At 45.6% G+C, this 27,782-nt stretch overlaps 1 protein-coding gene across 3 annotated transcripts; it reads right to left on the bottom strand.

Annotated features, from left to right (window-relative positions):
• Positions 1-27: 27 nt before the first annotated feature.
• Positions 28-19,689, bottom strand: TUT1 (terminal uridylyl transferase 1, U6 snRNA-specific). Of its 3 annotated transcripts, none has more exons than XM_066582667.1 (10): positions 19,423-19,689; positions 17,022-17,212; positions 16,230-16,433; positions 13,059-13,173; positions 12,531-12,799; positions 9,596-9,783; positions 9,160-9,269; positions 7,666-7,788; positions 7,492-7,584; positions 28-2,271 (listed from the first exon to the last, which is right to left on the bottom strand). In XM_066582667.1, the coding sequence occupies exons 1-10, from the start codon at positions 19,526-19,528 to the stop codon at positions 1,205-1,207; spliced, it is 2,466 nt and encodes an 821-aa protein (XP_066438764.1). In that variant the 5' UTR covers positions 19,529-19,689; the 3' UTR covers positions 28-1,204. The 3 variants fall into 3 exon arrangements, with proteins under 3 accessions (XP_066438764.1, XP_066438765.1, XP_066438766.1); XM_066582668.1 differs by having other exon boundaries at positions 19,439-19,529; XM_066582669.1 differs by lacking the exon at positions 19,423-19,689 and adding an exon at positions 19,249-19,398.
• Between the last annotated feature and the right edge of the window lie 8,093 nt (positions 19,690-27,782).

Below are 27,782 nucleotides of genomic sequence, written 5' to 3'. Positions count from 1 at the left end.
GGATACACATACTGTACATAAAGATACTTAATTTTAGAACATCTTTATTTAGACATTTTATCAGCCATTTTCTTTATAAAATGACACTTTATACTCCACAGCCTGAACAATGAGGATATTCTGATCTATCAGATCGAATGCAACACTGAGGGCTTTGTGAAAAAGGTCTATTGCCAGGCTTTTATTTATAGTCAATTTCATATCTGTATTTATTCCCGATTGTTTCTATCACTGGGATCTAAACTCCCGTACATGGGCGGTTTTCTGATCAACATGCATGCACAGCTCAGATTCATATTCCTCATTACAGAACATACTGCAAACACTTACAGACAAATGATGTCAAAAGAGGACCACAGCCACACATCACTGACCTCAAATACATATTTTTATTTTGAATTTCTTGCTAAATGCTGAAGTAGAAAAAAAAACTGACAAAAATAGTATACATATGAAACCTTCTTTATATTACAGATCTATCAAAAATAGATGCTTTCCAGTAAAATGAAAAACCTTCCCAATAAGGGAACCACAAAACGTGTTCCTCTTCTGCTGCTGACGCCACCAAAAATCCTCTATGTCCTGGGGAAGGAGTTGGTTCAACCATTCTTGACATAGGAAAGGTAGCCAGACCACGAGACTGGATCCCTACTTTCAGGTTTGCTAATGTGTAAGGAGGTGGACCCCTGCACATAGCACACTACCTATGGGGACATAGCATAAGGGCTCGCCACTCTATGAGAGCTGCGGTAATGGTGCACACAACCTCTTAGACCTAAAATTTCTTAAAGGGATTCTCCAAGTATAAAAATGTTTACCTATGGCAGGGCATGCTATAAAATTAGTACTTACATCTTATCTTCATGGGAAGCGGCACCAGTAAAGATCCCACTGTCAGCACGGGACGGAAGTCAGGTCACTGCTGTAGCCAGAGTCTACAGCATTACCTCCCATGTTCTCGACATCAGCGCTCAACATCCTGTGCACCAGGAGTTCAGAACGGGACGCTGCGACCTCTGACTGGCTGCCGTGCTCACCTGACTACTGGTCAGCGCTGACAGTGGAATCTTCACCAGAGCTGATCTCCACTACTTCCGGGGGAGGGCGGGTATGCACCCCTTCATTTTTTTAACCTATGGTATGCCTGGCCATTTAAAAAATAAAATAAATAAATAAAAATACATAAAAACCCCTTTAAATACATTTAGTCTTTACCACTTAGAACCTCTTCTACCATTCGAGGCAAAAAGTTATTTAAAAAGTGGAAAAAGATGGCACTACAACCACAGTCATCACAATCTGGGGAGAGATGCAGTATTGCATTACCCTCAGAGCCCGGCTGAGTTCTTATAGTTATTTGCATCAATGGCCCGCTACCCTCCATTGTGCCTGCAGACAAGGCCTGTGACACTGCAGTTTCCAGTTTTATGCCCTTTGCCACTTGCCCCTGCATGCTTCTCCGCACCTTGCGTCTGCCCTCCCAGACCTGATGCCAGACATCTATCTTCATGGACAGCACATCTTCTGTAGGACGTTTGAGTGCTTTAGATGCTTTCCCTTTTTTATAAAGAACTTTCTCAGAAACCTTTTTGTGTTGTTCATTCACACAATCCTCGTCATCCTCCTTTATTCTCTTCCTTTTTGGACTGTCAGCCTTCATATCGCCTGGACTTCCCCGTTTTCTCTCGTTTTTAATACCGCCTGTGCCCGTAGTTTCTGCTGTTCTCTCAGTACCGTCATCATCAATGATAAGCTCGCCCACACGGGGCACCTCATTTTCACTTTCTAAGCTGTCTTCCACCCCAACATCAACCTTCCCACTATCCTGCTTACAGCTGCACAGTAACACGTCTACTAAAACAGTCTTCACAGCTACAGATACATCCTTCAATGAGGCCTTTCCAGTAGATATAGAGATGTCGGTCCCCTCAGCTATGCCCCCTTCAGGAGCTGAAGGCTGGATTAATAAGGTAACCCCCCAGGGCCGGAATGACGATCGTTGCTGGTACAAAGGAGTGCGGCAAGTCTTGGAAGCAGCCAAACATTGAGTGGAGAAGCGGCGAGCTATCCGGGAGCTAACATTACCGCACACATTATGATTCAGTTCAAACGGATCCTGAACATTAAGGAAGCTCAAACGAAAACCTTCAGTCCACGAAGGAGGAGGTGAGGAAATAGGGATGGGAACAAGGCAGCCATCATTTGGGCACAGAATATTTGAATGCAAGTCCAGGGATGAAAAATAGAGAAAAAACTCTGAAAGTAGACAACCTGAAAAAAATAAAAGATTAAAACGATTATTTGGATGAAGAAATGAAAACTCATGTGAAATATGATAAATGTTTGTTTCTAGGAATCAAAGAATGTTAAAATGCTTTTAAATTACTTTACAACTAACAAAAGCAGACACACATGAACAATAGAGCACGCCATGATAAAATGAATATTCACAAATCTTTATTTCTCATAATGGGGGATGTAAAACACGTGTGGAAACAAGTTTTTTTTGTTTTTTTTTAAACATTGTACAGAAAATGTGGGAACAAAGCTGATCATCCAAAGGATGTACATGTTGGCAGAATATATATGCCATCCCTGGTAGTATTCTCCACGCGTTACGCTACGGTGTGCGGCTTCATCAGGAGATGCCACATCTACATATGCTGTGTTTTTATAATGAAAATACAATCACCTGTTAGGCTAGGTTCACACAGGGCAGATTTCCCGTTGACCTTTGCTACCTCAAATCTGCCTGGGGCTGCTAATCCCGGGATTAACCAGCCATGTGAACGAGATTTGTCAAAAATCTCGTCTACAAGGGGCGGACAATCCGTCGTGGCAAAGCCGGCGTGGATTCCCAGGACGCAGCATGTTTTTGTTTTTTTTTTTCGTTGCGGCTTTGCTCCTCTCTATGGGAGCTAGCCGCAATGGAAAAGCATGCGGTGAAGCCGCTCCAAAACCCGCAGCTAAGTGCCACGGGTTTTTCGCTGCGCTTATCCTGCGGTTTTTCGCTGCGGGCAAAACCGTGAGATTTCCGCGGTGAAACCTACCCATGGGAGCTCAGCATTAGAGAAGACAACCGGGTTGTCTCAGCATCTCGTCCGTGCAATCATCAAATGGCATGATGCATACGCATCAATTTTACTCTTCAAGCAAGCGTGGATTACACTTTTTCCTTGCATGGAATTTCTTCTTGATGCATACGCAGAGTCATTACCGCCAAACCCATCGGCTTCATAGACGAATAGTGCACATGCGCCAATAGTATGATATGCCATCAATATTTACGCACATGCGTCCAGAAATAGCGCAAAAGCAGATTCCCACCAAGACATGCAAGCCTCGTAATAATTGCCTGAAGGTGATGCACATGCAATGAACTGATATCAAAAAGAATTTGGCATCGAGGATATTACCTCTTGATCTGCGCACATACAAAATATGAAACCTGAAGTCCCTCATAGTCCTCTCAGCATCATATCCCATAAATCAAGAAATATGTTTACATCCATAAAACGGCGCGCTATACATCACACATCAGTACACCATCAATAGGCAGGATATGCGGCCATATTACTAGACTTACTTGCCTCGATGTGCCCAAAAATAGTGCAAGTGTAAAAATCGCATGCGTAGAACTTTGATGGCATGTCGTACTATTGACACATGCTCACTAACTATTCTTCTAAGAAGCCGATGGTTGTGGCGGTCACGACTCTGCACCAGCGTGATTTCTTCCAACGCACGTGTGTGCGAGGATGGGATGCTGTGAAAGTCCGAAAGCCTTCTCTGTTTAACAGGTAAGACTGGTTTAGGATGGTATTTGATATAAAAGCGCAGCATACAGATGTGCCATCTCCTGATGAAGCCACACGCGCTGTAGCGTAACATGTGGAGCATTACCATGGTACAATACCAGGGATGGCATATATTCTCCTGATATGTACATCCTTTGGATGAATGATCAGCTTTCTTCCCTCTAACGTTGCTCAGTATGTCACATTTTCTGCCCCCGATTCTTCTTTTTGAATTTGAGGCTTTAACATTGCTGTCTTGGGGATTTCTTTGGCTGATAAAAAAACTAACAATCACCTGTCCGTCCGTGAGAGTTACATGCTCTGCCCCTGATCACATGACAGTGACATCATCACAGGTCCTTCATCTCTGTGCAGATTATGGGCGAACTACATCCCTTATAAACCCTTGTGGCCTCAGTTGCTAAAGAATACTAACGACCACCTGTCTGTAAGTGAGTGACTGTGCAAGTTACATGTGAAGATTCCACCATCATGGGATCAGTCACATATGATAGTGACATCACAGGTCCTTCACTTTACTAAAAACCTGCTGAAGCAGACAGCAGCCGTGTGCTTACAGCATCTATGATGATGTCACCGTCATGTGATCAGTTACCTGTGTAGGAGGAGTCTGGCGTCACATGACCAGGGGGTGATCAGTGTGTGCAAGACTCTGCTGTGCTGGTTGTGATCCCTGTTGTACGGGATGAAGAGTGTGTGCGTGTGCCACAGCTGTGTGACGCATTATGCTACCAGACACTGGTACTATAATTTCCCAATAATTACTAGTCATATTTTATTGTTCACATAGTCGTCATTCTGCAACATTTTGTATTCGGCCTTTGTGCTCTTCGGAACCGTCATATTGTGGGGTTTCCCAAAGTTTTTTCTTTGGTGGATTGTAAAGGTTTATAAATACCTGTTTCTACGTGTGTTTTACAAGAATTTGAGCAATGAAGATTTGTGATCACGTGATTTTATCGCCTGTGTGAAGCCGGCCTAAGTGCTGAGCCATCTCACATCTCCATTATAAATACAAATCTATTGTATTTGCCAAATATATTTTAAAAAAGTCAGAGCTTGGCGACTGTGTGCCATCTGGTGTGAAAAAAATAGGAATATTAAGGCATATGAAAAAGATCACACACAATAGAATGATCCTAATTAGGGCATTACAGGGAACTATGAGTTTAGGCTGAGCTCACACAAACTAGTCGGTTTTCTGCATGGATGTACATTTAAGGACAGTACATAAAAGTTGCCCAAACCCCCAATTGTTATCTGGTCTCCTAGCAACTTGCGTACAAAACCGCGTCCATATGCAATGTAACTGCATATGCACTGCGGATTAAATGCATCCACAGAGATCAATGGAGCTCATACACGTGGAATCCGCGGTAAAATAGAGCATGCTGCGTTTTATTCTGCTGCTCGCAGAACCCAAGAGTGTGAGCAAAACGTCGGAAGTCAATGCATTTCTGCGTCAAAAACCACATAATCCTCACCGCCTTCCCTTTCTTTTCTCCTACCCAACCTTCTCTCTCTGGCCTCTATTACTCCTTTCTTCTCCATTTTTCACGCTTGGTTGCTCCGGCCAGGGTTTGTTCCCAGGAGATGGTTTGCCCTTATTCCCTCTTACCTCTACTTCTTAGACTAGCTCACTTGACAATAGGTCCTCTTTGCAAGGTCTCCCTTGGATCTGGTAGGGTGGATACGCCCATCTTGAAATATATCGAGTTCACAATTTGGTTCTTGGGATACTTGCCTTAACCCCTTAAGAACCAAGTTGTTTTGTACCTTATGGACCAGACACTTTTTAGGGATTTACCCATGTGGTGGTTTCACTGCTTTATTTTTTTTCCCCTTTTGCTAAAAAAAAAAAAATATTTTTGCTGCAATTTTTTTTCTGTGACATATAGGGCTATATTTTAAATATTTTTTCACAGACCTTTTCCCCCCTGTTTTTTAGTTATTATTGGGGGTTTAAATGCTAGGTTTTTTTATTTTTTTTTTTAACGTTCCTAGTTTTTTTTTAAATTCGTATATTTACGCTAAAATAAAGTATGGGAACAGGTTCATAATTTTGTTTCGGACGTTTTGATATAGAATATGTATGGTTTGGGATTACAGGGTGCTTATAGCGACGGTTTTGGTTGGCGTCAGCTTTGGGTTATTTTCTTTCTAATGTATATATTGTTGTTTTATTCTTTCCTTTTTTTTTTTACTTCTGTGTGTCATTATGTTTTTTTACTATCCATATCCCCCATGACGTCATGTAAGACCTCTGAGGGACATTCACATGTTTTTGGTCTTTTTTTTATTTGACACTTTCCCCCCCAAAAATGGCATACACTGTTAGGTTCTTGCATAGAAAACACTAACCCCCTAATTTCTTACCACATTAGTTCAAGACCCTCTGCTGCCCATAAATTTGGTGTGTAAACAACATCTGCTGCGTTCATAGCATTTAAGATGGCACTAGAGATGAGCGAACGTACTCGGATAAGCACTACTCGTCCGAGTAATGTGCTTTATCCAAGTATCGCTGTACTTGTCTTGAAAGATTCGGGGAGCGCCGCGGAGCGGGGAGCTGCAGGGGAGAGCCGGGAGATCTTTCTCTCCTTCTCTCCCGCCCGCTCTCCCCTGCTCCCCGCCGCAACTCACCTGTCAGCAGCGGCGCTCCCCGAATCTTTAGCCCCGAGCACAGCGATACTCGGATAAAGCACATTACTCGGACGAGTAGTGCTTATCCGAGTACGTTCGCTCATCTCTAGATGGCACCAATCATGCGATTTACCCAAGTGACCACTTCCGAAACTGCATCCTTTCATGTATTGAAGCCAGGATCCTACTGCACACTGGTGAGTGGCAAAAACCCTGAAGCAGCTGTACGAGTATGGATTCTGGCTTGGTTTTAAATTCCCAATCATTGCTCCACAGACCTGTATAAAGGGTCAAGCATTGATTTGCAGGAATGCTGCCATCCAATAGGTGGCGCTGCAGATATTGTTCCAGCTTCCTTATTTGAAAGCATTGAATGCACATGCAGATACAGCCAGCAGAATCTCTGTCACAGAAGAGGACATGGCTGGGTTAGCGGGCAAGTGGATAAATCAAGTGACCACTGCGGACATGGCAGCCTCCATCATCCGCTGTTTATACACCAAATCCATGGGCAGCAGGGAGTCTTGAACTTTGGTGCTGCAGTAAAAGTTGGTATGGTTTTCTATTCCAGGACCCACCAAGCTTATAGTATTTAACCCTTTGCAATCCAATTTTGGATTTAGGGTTTCCTAGGGAGCTTTCTCTTTCTGCCATTACACAAGGTCGCCATCTGCTGGCTAGAGCCAGTACTGCGGTGTGGGACATGCTGGAGAGGCACCCAACAACAGAGCGGCTAGTAATCTACAGTAAGAATACCCTGCCGGACGTCTTCCGACATTGGAGCCTTACAGCCTTCAATCAGAATGTCTTTAGACGTCAGACAGTGGATTGGAAAGGGTTAAGAGATTTCATCAGAAAGTAGCTAACCTCTTTAACATCTAGGCTTTTATGTAAAACATACTACAAATGGGACTACATTCTTACATTGGAAATCCTACTGGCCCCATAGTCCGACATAGAACTATGGAGGTTACAAGCATAACTATTAGATGTTCTCTATCAGCAGCCAACAAGGTAACTGTTAACTTACTCAGGCTCTGCTGGTTTTCACTAACTGGGAATCGAGTGCTGTCAGAGACGAAAGAACAATCCCAGCCATCAATCACATGTGACGAGTCTTCCACTGCAAGAAGTAAAATGGCCTCAATAACAGTGACGGATCTGGAGCCACAATGTACACAATAAGTGGTTCTATAAAACTCACCAGCAACCTGCCTCAGATGGCTGAGACTAGGAATTACCGGAGGGCTCCTTGTTTGTAGGAAGAAAATAACAAGCAACGTCAAAGCATAGTTATTCAGCAGTGGTCCGCCCCCTAGTGGGTTACCTGGGAGTCAGAATGAGACAAGTCACACAAGCCAATTCACATTACATACAATTTGTATTTCCAACTACCCAATTTCAATACAAGCCAGAGAGACCCATTTACACGGAAAAATGATCGCTCAAAATTCAGTTTGAGTGATAGTTTTGAGCGATCATCTTCGCATAACTCTTTAATTAGCTACTTAAGAGTTAATGCAGGCGGAGCGGGATACCGCCGCAATAGCTCCAAGAACAAAGCAGCTATTTTGTATATGTAAACAGGTGCATTGTTCTCTGCGCTTTCAGCTAGTGTCCCGCTCGGAACTGCCAGCAGGATACAAGCTGAAAGAATACCATCAGCGCCGTCCGCTGAGAAAAATCAGTGTGCGGCGCTGATAAGAGTCAGTGGTGATTTCTAGCTTGCTAGAAATCACCAATGAATGAACAGTGCACGATGGCCACGCGTTTAGACAACGGTTATCGCTCATAGATGGCTTTTGAGAGAATTTTGAACGATAAAATGTATGGTTTTTTAGATTCAATTTCATTTTAATTCCTTCAGTCAGGAATGTACTGAGTAGGTAATGATTTCAGAAATGACTTTTGAACCATCACTGTTCTGGATGGAGAGCTAAGGTAAATATGCATATCTGAGAAAAAGTATTTATTGGTGTAGGCACACAAAGCAACATGTTGAATGGGTACGGACTCTTAAGATATATCTTATCTTAGGTAGAAAGTTGATCTCATTTCTGGGAAGAGGCCTTCTAGGTTTGCATACAACAAAGAGGAGCCATTTATGACTTGTAGAATAATGCGCGGCTGAGTGTACTTGAATTAAGTCTGCATGCAATGTATACAATGTATGACTGATTTCCACCTCAAACAGAGATATGCTGACATTTCTTTTTAGAAGACTTTGGAATGCAGACATGTGGCCACCTTACTAGAATAATATAAAAGGTCCCATTTTCTTAAGTCAAATTGGAAGCTTTGAAGACAGGATGAGGAGGTGTCATAGCTGTCGGTCTACCGGAGAAGATACTGTTTTTGCACGGTTTGGTTTCCCCAGGTTGCTGGTTCAGAGTTGACTTCCCAGTGATGTTCCTGGTAACATGTAAACTGTAATCTCTTAGCTAATGATGTCATGTCACTCGCAATCTTTATACTTATGTAAGCTGCAACTTTTATGCTTTGTATACGGATATTACCCTTTGTAGACAGATCTAATAATTTACAAAAGTAGGACAATTATTCACCACTATGCTCCATTATCACTTAATGTGAATAAACCTTCCATATTGTCGCACTCTTTAAAGTGTTGTCTGAACTTAAATCTTGCTCCTTGCAGCAAGACGACATGTCAATTTCCATTTTGGTTCTTTCCTCTCACCTGCTAGATGCTGCACCCTGGCCCAGTATCGCACAGTATATACCAGCTGTGGTACCCGAGGGTCTAGATCAGAACAGAGGCGCAAGTATGAAGAATTACGTAAAGCAAGCCTGAGTGAGGAGAAAAAAAAAAGTGAATAAAACCAAGACTGAAGAGTAATAAAAAGGGCCAGATGAGGACATTAAGTGACCCTCCGGTCCTGGATAGATAAATAAAGCAAGTGACCCTCCGGTCCTGGATATAATAAATAAAGCCTGTGCACTACCTGTGCATTAGTAGGCATCAATAGTCTAAGACACTACATGCTGATCTGACTGGTGAGTCAAACCAGGGGTAGCACTGATGCCTACTAGTGCACAGTGTGCACCAGGCAGTAAGAGCAGCGGTTCGTCCATCGTTATCCAGGACCGGAGGGTCACTTTAATTCATGTTCTACCTGTTGTTTAGGGTGATATCTCCCCTCAAGCCAGAAGTCTTGTGCTGAAAACGTATAACCGGACGCCGTGCAGAGGGAACATTCTGAACCCCATGTACTCCAGGAACACACTGCCGCAGGACCCGCTCCACAACATCTAGGATCTCCTCATGGGACAGTCCGTGCAACGACAGACCAGGGGTGATATTCTGGAAGGCAGACAAGGTTGTAGATCTAGACCATTAGATTCATAAAGGAGCTGTATCTTCTAGAATTTACTGTACAGAGGAGTATCGTCTCCGATATCTACATCAAGGTTTGGGTTTTTTGTTTTTAACATGTCTATATTTCCCATGAGAACAATTCTGGAGTATTTGTTGTATAACGTTATACATTTCTTCTAGAAATGTGTAAAGAAATGACATCTTGGGTATTACTAGTTGAGAGGAATCAGTGCTGCCCATATCACACTGTAGACACACCCCAACTGGTAATTTAGTCATACATTTCTTAAGGCTGGGTTCACACGGGGTGGAATTTCCATGCGGACTTTGTATTTTGTGTACAAGTTGTATTTATCAATAGTTCTATTGAATGTAAAAGCTTAAAAAAAAATCTTAGTGGAGAAAAACTGAAATTCCGCCATCTATGGGGCATCTTGTTTCTACGGCACACAAAGTGCAACAAAAATGACCTGATAATTTTATTCTATGGGGCAGTACGATTACTATGATACCAAATTTATATAGTTGGTTTTTTTTGCTGTACTACTTTTATTCTTTTAAAATTTTTTTAAATTATTTTCTGCCGCATCTTCTGACAGCCATAGTTGTGCGAGAGCTCGTTTTTTGCAGGACGTCCTGTAGTTTGCGTTGGTACTATTTTGGAATAAATATCACTTTTTAATTGCTTTTTATTGAATGACCGAAAACAAAAAAAAAAAAACCACATTTCTGGCGTTTTTTTTTTTGACGCTCATCATACAGGGTAAATAATAGGTTACTTTGATAGATCTGACTTACGGACGCAGTGATACCAAATATGTATTTTTGTTTTATTATTTATTTTATTATAAACATGGCTAAAGGAGAGGGGGTTTAAACTTATTAGAGGGGAGAACAACTTGTGATGATTTGCTCGCTACTACAGTATGATGTAATGCCATAGCATTACATCATACTGTGATCGGGCAGGCATTCTATCAAGCAACCCCATGCACGTGGCTTGATAGGCACTCTGTCATGACAGCCTTGAGGCCTTTCAGAAGGCCCCCAGCTGCCATGACACCCCCATGGCTTCCTGCAATCTCATCGCAGGGGGGCATACGGGACCCCTGAACATCGGCGGGAGGATTTAAATGCCGCTTTCAGAATTGACTGTGGCATTTAAAGGGTTAACAGCTCCAATGAGTTGCGCGGCTTATTGGAGCTCTTGTGGTCACCCCCATTGTATTGAGGGAGGTCACCTCGCGAGCTCCCTCCATACACACCCTGAACGTGTAGGACGTAACCTTACGTCCTGTGTAAGGGGGTTAAATGCCAGCTTTTAATTCTCATTATCCTTTATATCGCCGATATTTTACTGTGAACCCCTCCCCCTCCTTCCAAATCCACAACCAGTACTAAGGAGGAGATACTAAAGATATATTTCTAAGGTACATGCAGACAGCATCTAATGCGAGGCCTTCACTTTGGCACTAAACTGACTCTGACCTTTCCTTCACTCCCCATATTCAGTCACTTGCACCTCCAAAACATCTCCTGAATCCACAATTTCCGTCACTGCATCGGCTGCCAGTCAAATAGAGAATCCAATTTAAAGCCATGACTCTCATCCATAAGGCTCCCCACAGTGCTGTGCCATCTTGTATCTCCTCCCTCATCTGTCTATCACCCTACCCATGCTCTTCACTCTGCTAATGACCTTAGACTAAATTCCTCTGTAATCAGAACCTCTCACACCTGCCTCCAAGATTCTTCCAGAGCTGCACCAGTTCTCTGGGATAGATTACCCCAGACAATCAGGTTAACGCCCAATGTCCACAACTGTGGGCTGCATTCCCACGAACGTGGGGGGGTGGGATGTAAGAGCCAGGAGCAGGAACTGAGCTCCCGCCCCCTCTCTGCCTCCTCTCCACCCCTCTGCACTATTTGCAATAGGGAGAGGTGGAAACGGGGGCAGGGCTAATTCTCAGAACTTAGCCCCGCCCCCGTTCCACCTCCTTTCATTGCAAATAGTGCAGAGGGGCGGAGAGGAGGCAGAGAGTGGGCGGGAGCTCAGTTCCTGCTCCTGGCTCTTCCATCCTTTCCCCCCTGCAGAGGAGAACGACGTATATCGGCTTGGCGTGAAACCGAGCCGATATACGTTCGTGTGAATGCAGCCTTAAGTGTGCCCTAAGAATACATCTTTTTAGGGAGGCCTATCATATTCACTAGTCTAAACTCTTCTCCATCAACCCTACGTCTACACTCTCCCTTGTAAATCTGACCCGCTTCTTTCCACTGCACCCCCCACAAACCCCATAGCACCTCTTATCTTCTTCTTCATAGACATGGCTGGTGATCCATGTATGTATAGTACTCTATGTGTATACTTCCTTACAGTCTGCGAGCTGGACCCTTACCCCCATTGTTCAAGACTTCGTTTAATACTGTAAGTCATGAATCAGATTGTGTAGAATTCTCCCATCTTCTAAAGCGCTGCAGACTATGTTGGCGCTATACAAATAAACATTACCATTATTCAATCTGGTCTCTCCCTGCAAGTCATTTTATCACCTCTCCCACCTCTTATCACAGTTTTACCCTGCGCTTCTAGGGGGATGGAGCTTATATCATTTCCTTTGTAACCATGTGGCCTTGTCTAAATGTTATTGTATTTTTCTATTTTGGTTTTCACTTTGATTATAAGTTTGAAACTTATAAAGAATTTTTAAAAAATGCAGACCAGATCTCACCTCATTATCATCCTCTTCCCCTTCCGTAACCTGCATTGTTGATTCTTTCCCATCTTCATTGGAGGATGTGTCTTCCTCCATTTCTTTATCATCATTTTCTCCACTTAAGTGTTTGCCTATATCCTCCATCTTCACTTCCACACTCCCATCTCCTATGTTTGGATCTTCTTTTTCTTGCTTATTGTCGCTAAGCTCCAAATGTAAATCCAAGTCACAGCCACTGACTTCAAAGCCATTTACAGAGGAACCAAAAGGGAGGAGCTGACAACCTGGCAACAGGCATAAAAGACTGAATAAACCAAATAGACAACAGACACTTGGAGAGATTAATCAATTGTGGCACAAAGGAAAAGTGTAAGAGTAACTCACAGCAACCAATCAGATTATAGCTCTCATTTGTAAGAGGCCATTTTTTTTTAAATGAATGAAGCCACCTGATTGGTTGACATTGGCAGCACTTCCACTTTTCCTTTGCATGCGTTTTGATTAATGTGTTATAAACCCGTTGTCACGTGGCTGTTTGCTAACCTGGGAAGAACTCTGTAAAGGTTTCTCGGAGGAGAGAAAGCAGCAGTTCCCGCAGACGGCTCTCGTGATGAGATGGGGAGCAGAGCGAGACAAGGTTTTTCACTTGATCTTCTACCTTCAAGAGATAACATATAGACAATAATCATCAGTACAGTAGGCATGCAAGACGTCAGCAAATAAGAAAGATATTTACTTCATAGTTTCATTACTGAGCTAGCATTTTATAAAGCAGCATATAATATAGACATAAGAGTGCAGAAAAATAGAGATGTGGGAGGGTGGATGGAGGGAATTATTGGTTGTTTTTGCTAAATATTCTATGTAGTTTATATTTAAAACACAAATATATAGAGTGACAGGCTCTTTAGACACCATGTTCTTCCTGCTCAGTCCTAGTTCCCATCTTCCATACAGAAAACTGCATGAGGACAGAAAGGGGGATGGAACTTAGAACCACCTTACATATTATCCCCTATGGTGTCGTCCTGAAAAGTGCATGGAAACAGAAACCGGGAAGGAACCTAGATGGTACAATAGAGGAGAAGGTGCAAGATGGTTCCAGGTTCCTTCTCTCAAGCAGTTTTCTATATGGAAGACAGGATCCAGGACGGAACCAGTGCCAGAGGGAAGAGTGCATAAAGAGACTTAGGCTTTGGTACGGGGTTTCTAAGGCTCAGCTCACATGTCTGCCATGAGCCTCAGTTACAGATTCCATCACAAGGCAGAAAAAGTAGCCATGCAGATCTATTTCTGCCAGACGGAACCCGATAGACACCATTATAACAGATCTTTCACAGCTTGAATTCTTGACACAGATGTAAACAGACCCTGGTGCCCATGCCGCTTGTAGTCCCCAATCACCTGAACACAGAAATGCTTGTCTGCGTGTAGCTGTTCATGTGTAGCTTGCATATCAGTGAGAAGCAGCACACAGGTCGGTACCAGGGATGGACAAGTACTAACCGTGCACTAAGTAACCATCTCTGGGTCCTCTAAACATCAGAGAGCAGTCCCCCACCAGAAAACAGTATGTGAAAGAGTTGTGAGGAGCCAGGCTGTTCCATGGCACACAGAATCTGCAATAAAGAGCGCCATATGCACAGTCGTCTTTTTGAAGTGCTGATTGAAGGAGAAAGGGACGCCATTTCTCTTAGGCTACCTAGACACAGGCGAGTGTGATCTCGGGACAAGAAACCCGATACCATTGCTCACCAGCATGCATTTTTCTGTCAAATACGCCTCCCATCAGTTCTGTCGAGTAGCAATTCTCTGGTGCAGCTTTCAGATGCGTTAGAGAATCGACAAGTATTTCCCACTGTTTTCAATGGAAACCTCACATTCCATTTGTGTGCATATTACACGCTGTTCGATGTTTTACTGTCCCATTAAAAACAACAGGCGATACATTCCAAGGAACGCAAAAATAGAAGGACATGCAGCAATTTTTTCCCCACATCGTGATGCAGTGCGGGAAGACATCACTCGTGTGTATGACTCCATTCAAAAGAATTGGGTTCATAGTCGCATGAGATTTGTCCGTCTCACAATGCACAAATCTTGCACGACTTTCTCGGCACTGTGAACCTGGCCTTTATAGGCAAGAGTCTTAGAAGTGCACCTATCAGGCATTTATGGCATATAACTACAGATGAGTGAGCATACTCGCTAAGGGCAATTACTCGATTGAGCATTGCCCTTAGCGAGTACCTGCCCGCTCGGAAGAAAAGGTTGGGCTGCCGGCGGTGGAGAGCGGGAGGAACGGGTTGAGATCTCTCTCTCTCCCACCTGCTCACTGCCGCAACTCACCTCTCACCGGCTCCGGCAGCCGAACCTTTTCTTCCGAGCGGGCAGGTACTCGCTAAGGGCAATGCTCGGTCGAGTAATTGTCCTTAGCAAATATGCTCGCTCATCTCTACATATAACATTTGACAAGCTGTAAATGTCTCAGATGGTAATACCCTTTTTATTGCAGCCCCTAGGAGTGATTGATTATGATGATGGGGCGCTTGAACCAGAAAAAGGTTATGCACCACTCTCTTAGGACATGTAAGTCTTGTCGGCTATTTCTGAAACATTAATATAAAAAAATAAAAAATAGATCAAAGATTTAAATGGGATAGTAGAAAATATCTGGAAATGCCCCAAAGAAAGGAGAAAGAGCAAAGAAAAGAGAAAGGGATTTGAAGACTAACTTTTTTTTTCCCTACAAAACTGTATAAGGCCCAATGTAAATAGGGGGTTTTGATGCAGAGCACCCGCAAATCAAGCCACCCACAGGGATGCATTAGCATCTGTAAAACAATTTTAGAAATGTGGATGTGAATTTTTTCCTGCCGTGCAAATCGCATGTGAGGGAAGAAATCGCAGCATGCTCCATTTTTCTGCGGATCCCACAGGGGCGGCTTCCACTGAGTTCAATGAAAGCTGTCCGATCCGTGGCACAGCCACAGCTGTCACTGTGGACGTGACGTGCCGCAGATCTGCAGGAAAGCAGAAAGTTAAAAAAATAAATAAAGTGCACTGCGCATGTGTCCGCAATGTCACTGGAGTGTCCGGATGCATTCGAAGTGCTAAAGAAAGAAGATCTGGCTGGTACAGAGGAGACCCACACTGGATATGGACAGGTTAGAAAATGTATTTTTTCTGTTCATGCCTGCGGGCACGGCTGGATTTCGCTGTGGGATTCAGCACATGGAATCCGTGTGTGCAAGTGGACATGAGGCCTAAGAGTGTCTTGAAAATTAGCAATTTAACAAGGGAGGAACAATCTATCCGGAGTTTAGAAGAAACAAAATAGTGAAAATGAGAGCCATATGCTGACATAGTCCCATTTACACATCACCTCACTGAGGGGGACAGTCCGGTATAGCACAAAGATTTACGTTGCAACAATATTTAGCAAAAGTACTGATTAGATTCATCAATGCAACAATCGGAGTGGGACCAAGTCAGGATGGGGTCCCAGCCTGTTAACAACAGGAGAGGCAGCAGTCGCAAGGATCTCCATATCCCATCAACTGCTCCTCTCTATCCAAAATCATTCTTACTTCAAAAAAGGAGTAAAAAAATAGTTTAAGATGCAACTTTCTAAAGTGTCAAAACGACTCAGAGTTTAGATGCTGCCGGTGATTTAGTTTAGCGACAAGCTCTAGTCTTCCCCTTCGCACTCACATTGGTACAGCGGATGAGCTGCTTGCTGAGGGTTTCTGGATCAGGGGGTTGCAGACTTCGATGGGTTCCTCCCTGCTTCTTCTTAAATTCCTTCTTTTCACGTGGCTTCACTTTTAGGCGATGCCCTTCTAGTGTAATGTTGGTCTGTGAAAGTGCAAGGCACACACCATCCTGACTCTCAAATTCTACGATGGCATATAGACCCTAAAGAGAGGTTAGACATAGTTAGAAAAGGCATAAAACAGTTACCGACTGACAAACCACTCTGACTTATAACGGGGTCCGCGGAGCTTTGCATTCAAAAGGGTGGAACCCATCTGATCCGACACGGATTTCTGTGTGAATTGCACAACGAGATCTGCATCGAACCCTCTGACAATCTGCATTACAGCCATGTGAATGGGTTTGTACAATCCTGCTCAACAATTTTATGCAGTTTTTTAGTGCCGCCGTGGAAATACATAGCACTTTTTTCCACAAAATCCATCCAGAAAAGCAGAGAATTAGCCCCATTGAAGGATAGATTGTAAGCTCTTGCAGGCAATGCCTTCTCTCCTTCTGTTTATACGTCATATCTGGAGTCTAGATACCCTATCCACGTACTGCACAGTACAACTGTGGCAGGGACTCCGTACAGAAGACTGGCACAGGGAACAAGCATGACCTCGGGCATTGTATGTACCCTCTGGGCCCGTGGCATGCACCATCTGGGGCTCCGTACCCTCATGACACGTTCTCTAGAACATTCTGGAGGCATAGCAGAAAACACACAGAGGTGAAGGAAGTTCTCACCCGGTCCTTGTCCATCACGATGTTCTTTACCGGGGATATTCCATCAAAGATCTCTTTAATTTGCTCCTTGGAGATGTCTTTTGAGAAGCCGCTGACAAATACACTGCGTTCCTGTTGCTGCTGGCGCTTGTCTCGCTCCTCACACAATCGCTTATGACGCCGTCCCTGCAGGTGATCGTCGAGGCTTGGACCTGTGACAGAAATGTGCTTGAAGCCTTCCCAAATATCAGCATGGAGTAATAAATCTAGACTAAACCTCAGCGCTCGGTCCGCAGATCCCGCTGCGGTAGACAACCACTTACATGATGTGTGACCAACCAACCTAATGGCATCGCGGGTGGGGGAGTGAAGTAAAAGGGGTTGTGTACATCTACATTCCCCACAGGGCTAAGTGCTACACTGCAACGAGTAGAATCTTACAAACCCCATCCACACAATGCTACCTACAACCCGAGTAATCTGCTAGCAGAGAAGCAGATGAGATTAGCAAGAGTTACATCATTCTAATTTAATGCTAGATTCCCCACTCAATAACTCGGCCTGAAGGCAGTGGATGGAACACTTAAAGGGGTATTCCACAGATTGGGTAACATTTCAAAATTTCCAACAATTCCACTTATCACCATTATTGTAAAATCCACGTAGATCGTTACACTGACCTCTGCTACCTTTTTTTGCCGACCTGCGCCACCGCTGCTTCCCAGCCAGCTTCAGATCTCCATATGGTTATTTAAACCAGTGCAAATCCTACATCTCCCACAATGCCCCAGTGCAGTTACTGAGGAGCACGCATATATCTATATTCCACAACACCACTTCTTGATTCACAACGCGATTGGTTGTTTGGGTTGGCTGATTCACAACGCGATTGGTTGTTTGGGTTGGCTGATTCACAACGCGATTGGTTGTTTGGGTTGGCTGATTCACAACGCGATTGGTTGTTTGGGTTGAATCGAGCAGAAGAGTTGTGGAATATAAATATATGCGATAAGCACGTAGTCACAACTGTACAAAATGTGGTGTCATTACAGAAATGGAAGGCACTGAGCCTGCCTGCCTAGTAAAACAGTGGGCCATACAGGTCATAACCACTGGAACTGAAGGGGGAGGGGAGACCACCAGTAAACCCATATCTGCAGATTTGTTAAAAATAAAGTTATAACATTATATTTCAAAATTACCTTATGAAGCATATAACTTTCACTGCAAGTTGCCGGAATACCCCTTTAAGTGTCCTAGTCATGTGATCCCACACGTGGGTGACCTCTGTACTATAACAAGGGGGTTCCCAGTGACCAGTACTAAGGATCCTGAAAACTGAGGAATTGATACAAGACATTTAAGGGGTGAAGTTCTCCAGCCAAACAGTATTGGCGTACCCTCAGGATACGCTGCTCCAGCCAGTATAGTGGTCGGTGCTTGTAACTGCAGGTGCAGCTCCCAAGAGGTTTTGTAGTTACAAGCGCCGGCCACTACACTGCGGTCGGAGCAGCGGCTTCCACTCTGTACCCATGTGTTGCGGCGCTGTCAGCTAATTGACCGGAGTGGTGGACTCCGGGCAATAAATTATCAATGACCAATCCTGAGGATTGGTCATCAATAGAATTTCACTGCAAAACCCCTTTAAGAAGGTGGCCACAAGCAGATTTCCCCCAGCAAACAGCAGCCATGCTGCAGGGTCACAGGGGTGTAATCTGCTATAAACCAGTGTGTTTCATTAGATGGGTTTGTATAGAAGCTCAGCGCTTACCACTCTGTTGATCTCCTACACCACCAGACCCGATGCTCTCCTGTCCGCACACACCGCGATGGTGGCGGTCACATGATTAAGCTATGTAACCGCTTCCCCAGCTGTCCTCCATGGCGCCCGCTACTTCTGTGCAAGGCAGATACAGGTCACTGCCTCTGCTGAAGCGGGACAGTCCGGGGGCAGAGCCGCCATCTTCAATTATATAAGAGGGGAGAGCGCTGCGTCCATCAAAGGGCCATAAGGTAAGCAGTACGATGAGCACGGATTACTAGAGTGGGGACTCATTTATACCGAGGGCCACATCAGCCTTACGGCGGTCTTCAAAGGGACGACTCTTATTGTAAAACTGTATAGTGACCGCGGCCCCCCACAGGAGTGGCAGCGGCCTCAGTAGTGATGGTGATCCCCACCTATCGGCCTCTGGCATGGCACTCCCAAAGTGCAGCCTGTGACCACTGACCAATGCTCTAGACTTACCATTCTACAAGGATGCAGTGAGAGGGCCCCGAGTATTTGGCCCGTGTGGTCCCTCCTCTCTGGGACAATGGAGGACACCCTATGCTCTTGTAGACTCTCCAGCCCCTCCATCACGGAGCTGCACAGTGAAGAGGGCGGGCGCTCCTGCAGTCATACCCCGATTACACCACTTACGGTTGGGAATACTAACGCCACACAGAAGGCACCGATAGCCGCCGCGGTCAGTGGCCCGGACATCCGCAGGGATCTGGCTGTCGCCTCCATTCTCCACAGCTGCCATGCTACCCAGCGCACAGTGATGACGTAACGGCCAATGGCGTCTACTTTAGGAAAGGGCGGGGGCTCAGCGAATGTGGGCGGAGCAAAAGCGTCACTGCAGTGTCAACTTCCGGCCCCTGCAGCTGAGCGGTTCATGTCAGTCAGCGCTAGCAGCGGGCAGGATGGGCCTGGGATTGGAATGGGCGCAGCCCTCTGCCAGTCCAGTCGGGCATCTCTGCTTCACCTGTAACCGCGATGCATATTAACTTTTTCCACCAGACTTCTGCCTTATTCAGCAATTCCAGCAACCTGATTGGTTGTTTGGCTGATTCACCGCCTGTCCACTGCCCTCTTTTGAGATGTGCACGAGAAGCACGTGCTGAGCCGTCAGTGGGCAGTGAAGAGGCAGCGAATCAGCCAAACAACCAATCAGGTTGCTGGAATTGCTGAATAGGGCAGAAGTCTGGTAGAAAAAGTTAATATGCGCACCGCTGTGCTGCAGGCCGGGCAGCGCTGCGCCACCTGTAACCGCACTTGTGTGCTGCAGGCTGGGCTCACATCACTGTGCGGGGGGAACGCAGCGTTTTACCGGCACAAGGAACTACGTGTCCTCCCGTGCGGTGCTGCATGTGTCTGCGGTTCAGCTGCGTATCTTCTCAACGCTGTCATTCGCTAAGGCCTCATGTCCACTAGACAAATACCATCCGCGTGGATGTACTGTGGGTCACCAGCGCCAATGCCCACGGCCGGATTTCTGCCGTGTTACCCCGGAGCTATGAGGTCCTATTGAACCTCATAGCTCAATGTCCACGCTGTGGAATTCCACTGCATGTTGTAATTGCCGTGGAAATACGCGTGTCCGGCTTCCACTGAGGTCAATGGAAGCCATCTATCACGCAATACTTCAGCTGTAAGCACAACGAAAGTATCGTGTGATTACGTGGCCCCGCCATTGCCCACTGCCAGCGTGTCATGTGCTGTACTGCACTGCGCACTGGCTCGCCGGATGGGACTCCACTGGCGGATCCGGGAGATGAGTATGGGGTCTTTGGGGGGCGCCGTGATGGACTCCAGTGTAATATTCTGCTGGCAGAGTCTGTCACGGCCGTGGGCATGAGGCCTAAACGCCACCAGCACATGGGCGGATTTGTAGAATTCCGAGTGGGCGACTGCCTCTGGACTTTGTAGCAACTACTGTCCCATAACATGCTATGGAAAAGCGCTTTTTCCTGTCCGTGAGCGGAAACCAACTGCAATTTCCATTTGTGGACGAAAAATCGCAGCATGCTGTATTTTAGTGTGTATTCCGCACGGACGGCTTCCATCTGTCTGCAGTGACTTGCGGGAAGGTCCTGGGTATCCGCGTCATCGCCTAGCAACGGCACGGGGAAAGCAGGGTTTTGAAAAAAAAACTACTGTGCATGTCCGCCGGTTTGATATGTGCGACAAATATACATGTGTGATTGGATCAATGAAAATACTTTCCCTGAAGTCACCTGCCACATACTAGGCTCACGTGATGCGCAATTCACATACTTTGTGTGAGCCGGGCCTCATTCACAACAGGGTCCGCTCGCTGTCATAACAGGGTCCGCTCGCTGCCACTTCAGTAAGACTGCGTAGACTTTCATTTTTTTCAAATTCCAATATTCCCCTTTTGTGGCCACCGTGCTAAAATAGGAAAAGATAGCGTACTTACTGGCCCCTGCTACCGCCACAGGCCATGCTGCAGCACCCTCACTCTCATCCTGGGGCGACGCTGCAGCACCCTCATGTCCTGGGTCCACGCTGCAGCACTATCACTCACACCCTGGGCCCACGCTACAGCACCCTCACATCCTGGGGCCACTCTACAGCACCTGCACTCACATCCTGGGGGCATGCTGGCTGCAGCACCTGCACTCACATCCTGGGGGCATGCTGGCTGCAGCACCTGCACTCACATCCTGAGAGGAACGCTTGCTGCAGCACCCAAACACATCCTGAGGGCCATGCTTGCTGCAGCATCCAGACTCACATCCTGGGGGCACACTGCAGCACTAGCACTCACATCCTGGGGGCCACGCTTGCTGCAGCACCCACACTCACATCCTGGTGGCCACGCTTGATGCAGCACCCGCACTCACATCCTGGCAGCCATGCTTGCTGCAGCACCCGCACTCACATCCTGAGGGCCACGCTTGCTGCAGCACCCACACCCACATCCTGGGGGCCACGCTTGCTGCAGCACCCGCACTCAACACTCACATCCTGGGGGTCACACTTGCTGCAGCGGTCACCTCCCCTCCAGTGACATCTATCATTACTGACACTGGGACCACAGCGGGCTGCAGCAGAAGACAAGTAAGTACACTTCCTTAACAGCGCACGCTAAAGGGGGCCTGATGAGCAGCGGCCAGATACCCCTGTACATACCCCATCGTGTGACATCACTGCTGGCTCCTGGGACATGCTGTGTACAGGCCACATGGGCAAGGAGATACCTACGGCCTTGGATATGGTGTCCAGTATGGGACAGACAGCTGGGAGCACATTGGGTGCAGTGATTACATGTTTGTATACATAAGTGACCGCTACAGCCAACGCAAACAAAGACCACCCCGTAGTACAGAGCCGGGAATTGGGGGACAGAGATTTTATTTTAAAAATGTTATATCATCTCTCAGACGGCCGTCAGGATTTAAAAGGAATCGGAAAAATACGTTTGAAGCCTTTACACAGGCAGATCGCCCAAACGACCGTTCAAGGAGGGCTGGTTCCCAGACGGTAGCCTCTGTAACCATGCTCAGCAAGCTGCTGGTAAACTGGATGGGGATGACCACGTGGTAATGGAAACCTAAAGAGATTCTGGCGCCACGTTCTACGGGCGGCATGAACCCAGGACAGGGACGCCTGTTATCCCGGGGGTGTTTTATTCTGAAACACTGCAGTATTTCAGTATACATACACTTTGAAGTTTGACTTTGGGCTAAGCCTCTCGCCCCCAGCCGGATGCAGAGCGACTACCACTCCTCCTGCTCGTTGTGTATTGGAAGACAGCAGGGAGAGGCGGATGGGGCACTCCGCTGAGTCAAACATGCAATTTTCGTCTGGCTGAAAGTCGCAATGCTCCCGTGAACAACGCATAAGACAACAAAGACACTTAAACTGTCCGTCTGCTGTTATAGCTCATCCGTGCCACGGAATGATGAGTTGTGAATTCGGACATGTTAGTTGAAGCATTAGCATAGTATTTGGCTGTAATTTGCTTGACTGTGTATCACTTGCTTGTCAAAACGATTCTTGAAGCATTTTGTCAACAAGTTGTTTACTTCCACAGGATCCCCTTTTGCTGGATGGTTTTCTTTGAGCACATCATTCTTGGTATACTCTCAATACCATTGCACTATGTATATAGAAGACATAATTGAAATACAGCTGTAATATGTCTTGTAGTTTTTAATTGCTAACCTCCCATTCCACCTAGCAGGCGTGACAGCCACATGCCCTTGTTAGGTTATGTGATACAGACTCCTGCCCAACAACAAGGCATCTCATAGCTCGCTACTAACTGATCTTCTATGCTGCACAAACGATGGACGATGAGGTCATCGTTCAGTTTAAATAGTGGCCATTCAGTAGTGAACGGCCACTATATTAAGTCAATGGAGAGGGGCAGGGGAGAGCGAGAGGAGAGAAATCTTCTGCACTGCCCCGACCCCCTGCTGGCCGCTCTGTGAGTGAGCCAGCAATACTATCTCCTGTGTGACAGCATGGGAGCTCAGACACACAGGGACAAGACATTCGTCCCGTGTAAATGGATCCTAAGTAGAGATGAGCGAATGTACTCGGTAAGGCCGATTTTGCAATCGAGCAACACGATTTTCGAGTACTTCACTACTCGGGTGAAAAGTACTCGGGGGCGCTGTGGGTGAGCGGGGGGTTGCAGAGGGGAGTGGGGGGGGAAGAGGGAGAGAGAGCTCCCACCTGTTCCGCGCTGCTACCCCCCGCTCCACCACGCCACGCCCTGCCCCACAGCGCCCCCGAGTACTTTTCACCCGAGTAGTGAAGTACTCAAAAATCGCGGTGCTCGATTGCGAAATTGGCTTTACCGAGTACGTTTGCTCATCTCTAATCCTAAGTGATCGTTTATTTTCCACTTCAACAACCTCATCATCCCACAAGGAGCGCAGATTCTTTTTTATTTGTTCTTTGCATTATTTATTCTCGGAACTATCTGGAACCTAGTGGTGGATGCTGCAGCTCTGATTTCTTGGGGACCGTTGGAAACCTGATTCAAGACCTGAGGGCGCCTTTAGGATGGTAGTGGTCATCCCCACTACCATCACATTTTTTTGTCCGAGCGCTGTTCTCATATTATCTGCTTCAAATTGTTTTAGTGCATTAAAGCAACATGCATAGGAAGCATTTTGGCCCATTAAGCCTTTTCCAACTGTAATATACAATAGCAGTGTCCAGGAAATATCTAGTCGAATCAAGTCGTCTCTTAACACCTTCCCTTCACATGACGTAAGGGTACAAGGTTCCCGCAACTCGACGTACCCTTACGTCATGTGGATAGCACGAGATCATAAGAGATCCCACGCTATCCGGCAGCGCGAGCCGACTGTCACTGATAGCTGGCCTCCCGCTGCAACAGCCGGCCGATATACGCTGCATTAGGAGAGGAAAATCTGGTGAATGGACACACAAATCAAACGTTTGTGCGCCCGTTCATATGGCCTGGTGAGGCCGGTGCAATGCTCCAAGCTCACCAGGCCATTGCCCATTTCCCCTCCCTCCCCATCGCAGGCTCACTTGTCGTTCCTTCCTGCTCGTTCTGTGCAATGGGAGAGGGCGGGCACTTAGCGCCGCCCCTTGTCCATAGCCATCAATGGGAGGAGGCTGGGCGGACTGGTGCTTAGCTCCGCCCTCTCCCATTGCTCAGAACGAGCGGGGAGGAACAACAGGTGAGCATGCACCAGGGATGAGAACAGAGTGAGGGAGTTTAGCAGCCAAGCTGCTAAACTCCCTCCCACCTACGGCCGCTGCCATGGGCTCCCATAGGAGCCCATGCAGCAGCTGACGTATTCCCTGCCTAAAAGATAGTTCCAGAACTATCCTTTGGGCCTGACGTAAAAAACGCCCGGCGCTATATTGGCCTGGCCGATCGTTTTTACGTCTCAGAAATACGCCCATGTGATCTGATGCATTGGAATCCAATGCATCAGATCACAGCACATATCGGCCGGCCGTGATAATGGCTGGCCGATATGCACTCATGTGAAAGAAGCCTAACAGGCAGGATTACACTGAACTTAACACCTATATGTAGATAACACAGGATCCACCATTTACAATCTGTGATTAGTTCTGACTATCTACTCCCCCTCTCTGCAAAATGACCTCTGCACAGATCATGGAACATACCTAGAAAAGTCTCTCATACAAGTCAATGGGTCAGCTCCCATCCATTGTGTTAATGGCCAGGAATCTGCTGTAAAGCATATCTCTAAAAGCTGTTGAATGTAGTTCAGGAGAGATGACTGCTCCCCAGTCATGTATACAAGACAGAAATTTTAAAAATTATACAATCAGAAAATGAATTCGGGGTGTGTATGGAAGGAGATCACATTTCCATTTCACTCCACTCAGAATTTTTAAAAAGTTTTTCAGTACATCATATGGTACATTAAATAGTACAATTTAAAAATAAAACTCGTCCTGCAAAAAACAAGTCCTTAGACATATATGTTCATGAATAATTAACGGTTAGGATTTTTTAAAAAGGGGAATGAAAATATGAAAATGGGGGGAAAAAAGGCCGCGTCATTAAGGGGTTAAAGAAAACTGTTTGGAACCGTGTTAGCCAGTGGAGCAAAATGCTATTGTTTTCAGTAATGGTGCTTTTAACACCAAAAGATCTATAATTTAAGCAAGCGGACAATGTCAGAGGGCGCTTGTGCATCCTGTTTATACAGACTGATAAATCGCTGGCTTATTCGTTCGCTAATCATTCAGTCATTGACATTCACTGTATAAGTGAATGAAAACAACTGAACGATTATCGAGCAAGCCAACAATGATGCTTATGCCTGCATAAAATGAATGATAAACTAACAAATTATCCATCATTTGATCGTTGGCAGCGTTTACACTAAATGATTGTTAATTTTTGCTCGTTTGTACGATTTTTTTTTTTAAACAATCGTTCTATATTAAAAGGCCTTTCAAAGAAACAAAGTAATCTTGTAGATATACATTTTAATGGCTAACGAAAATATATGAAGTTACAGCACGATTTCGAACCAACTTGGGGTTCTTGCTCAGGCATAATAGATTAGAAGCAAATAATTTGATACAAGAGGGCACACACATAGTGTGATTAATTAGCACTTCAAACAATACCAGAACAGGATGAGCAGGGGAGTAAATAATTAGTCCACTGACAAGGATATGAAAGTTTTATGGTCTCTAAATTAGTATTTGGGTGGGGGTTAATGTCACCAGGCATGTATGTTATCTTTGCTCAGGTTTAATCATATGGTCCACTCTACCACGAAACTTTTTGAAATATTTAGGCCTGTATTGAGAGTGTCAAAGATGGTTCTAAATTTGTACTCCCAAATTATTTTATGACATTTAGATGTAAAGTTGCCTTTTAATATAGTAGCCTCCATATGTTTGTTCTATGCTGTGTCTATGGCTAGAAAAATGCTCAACCATGGGTAATTTGGTCTCTCTTTAATAGTGTGGTTGATGAGACTTCATCCTTGCTTTAAGTTTTTGCCCTGATTTTCCAACATGAAGGCCCCCAATAGGACATTTACTGCACGGGATCAGGTGTACAACATTAGACGCGGAACATGTGAATGACCCAGGGAACTTATAGTCCTGTTGTGTGCTGGGGATTTGTTTCATGTCTGTGGTCAGCATATGTGAGCAGGTCTTACAGCTCCTTACATTGCAGGGATAAGTTCCTTTTTGTGTGTTAAAGGGCAATGCACTCCCGATCATAAAGTTCCTCAAATTTGGAGGTTTCCTGTAACATAGAAGGGGAAAGGGTCTAGGAGCATGTTTTTTTAGACGGTCATCCTTGTGTAAAGTATGATGGAGTTTCCTTGCAGTTTTCCTTTTCTGTAGTTGCGGATTGATTGTAAGTCACTACTAATTGGTAAAAACTGGAATACGGTAATACACTATTTCTGTCTGCTTTTCTATATAAATAAGTAGCATAGCTATAGGGGTTGCACTTACGACTGAGCCCCACAGCTCCCTTCCCTCGCTACTCCAATACTCCTTTGCTGCGTGACTGCACCCTGTGATGAAGCTCGTATGTTCTATAGGAAGATTCCTTCTCCCTTATAGCATATTGTTTGCTCTTGGGTGGGGAAAAAATCTGTCCATGCTGAGGGTCAGAGTTTGCAGAACACTGAGCCATGTCACTGTAACAGGGTCTAATAGTGTGCAAGTGGGTGCTGAACGTACCTGCTGGAAGTAGCTACTGGGAAGTTCCTTTCTGAAGACTACCACGGCTGTGAGTGGCCTGGTTGGTAGAGGTAACTTGTGAAAAGGATGAAATCCTGTTGCAGTGTCTGAGGAGTGGGCCCTAGCCTAGGAGATGTTGGGGATGAGTTTAGGCCTTGTCATAGGGGCACTACCGTTTCCCATCCGGAGGGTAACCAGGGAAACGTCCAAGGGGCCAAGGGCAGGCTGTTAAAGGGTAGGTGAACCTAGCTGCAGTTTAGCTTAGTCTCGTCACTTGTGATGTCTTCTGCGGTGAATCCAAATGTTGAAAGAACTGGTCCACACACACAGAGTAGCTGTATTAGCAAAACCAGGAATTGTCGTCAGTGCCACTTTACTTGAATAAACTTATTTATAGTCCAACAAGAAATAATCAGCGACAGTAGAATATTCAGTACAAACTTCACAAAGTGATGCGATGGTGGAAATCACAGGTACACCAAGTAGTCTATGATCTCAGTTATCTGTATGGCTCCGGGTCCTGCACAACTCCTATTCTCCTCTCCAGCTCTCTATCGGGCAACACTCACGTACAACTCATACTCCACTCTGCAAGGGCAGGCCGCTTTCTTCCTCTCCTCCAGAACCTCAGCATGAGCAAACCTCCAATATCTCCTGGGTATAACAGGCCCAGGGAAAGCTGAGGTTACCTTTCTCTCTCTCTCTCCCATCACCGGCACCCATGGACTGAAGGTGCTTGTGTGGGTTTCTGGCAGCTCCACTCACTCCAACAACTTACAACTAACTCTCTCACATACCCCTTGCAAACA

Source organism: Eleutherodactylus coqui, chromosome 11, assembly GCF_035609145.1.
Source record: "Eleutherodactylus coqui strain aEleCoq1 chromosome 11, aEleCoq1.hap1, whole genome shotgun sequence".
NCBI classification, from domain to species: Eukaryota; Metazoa; Chordata; class Amphibia; order Anura; family Eleutherodactylidae; genus Eleutherodactylus; species Eleutherodactylus coqui.
The sequence above is the reverse complement of the archived record's forward strand: the minus strand, read 5'-3'. Positions and strand labels throughout refer to the sequence as shown.

Coding starts and splice junctions, on each gene's coding strand:
- TUT1 (XM_066582667.1), bottom strand. CDS start 19,528: ATGGCAGCTGTGGAGAATGGAGGCGACAGCCAGATCCCTGCGGATGTC. Junction 17,213..19,422: donor TGGCGTTAGTATTCCCAACC/GTAAGTGGTGTA, acceptor TTTCTGTCACAG/GTCCAAGCCTCGACGATCAC. Junction 9,784..12,530: donor GGGAAGAGGATGATAATGAG/GTGAGATCTGGT, acceptor TCTGCCTTCCAG/AATATCACCCCTGGTCTGTC.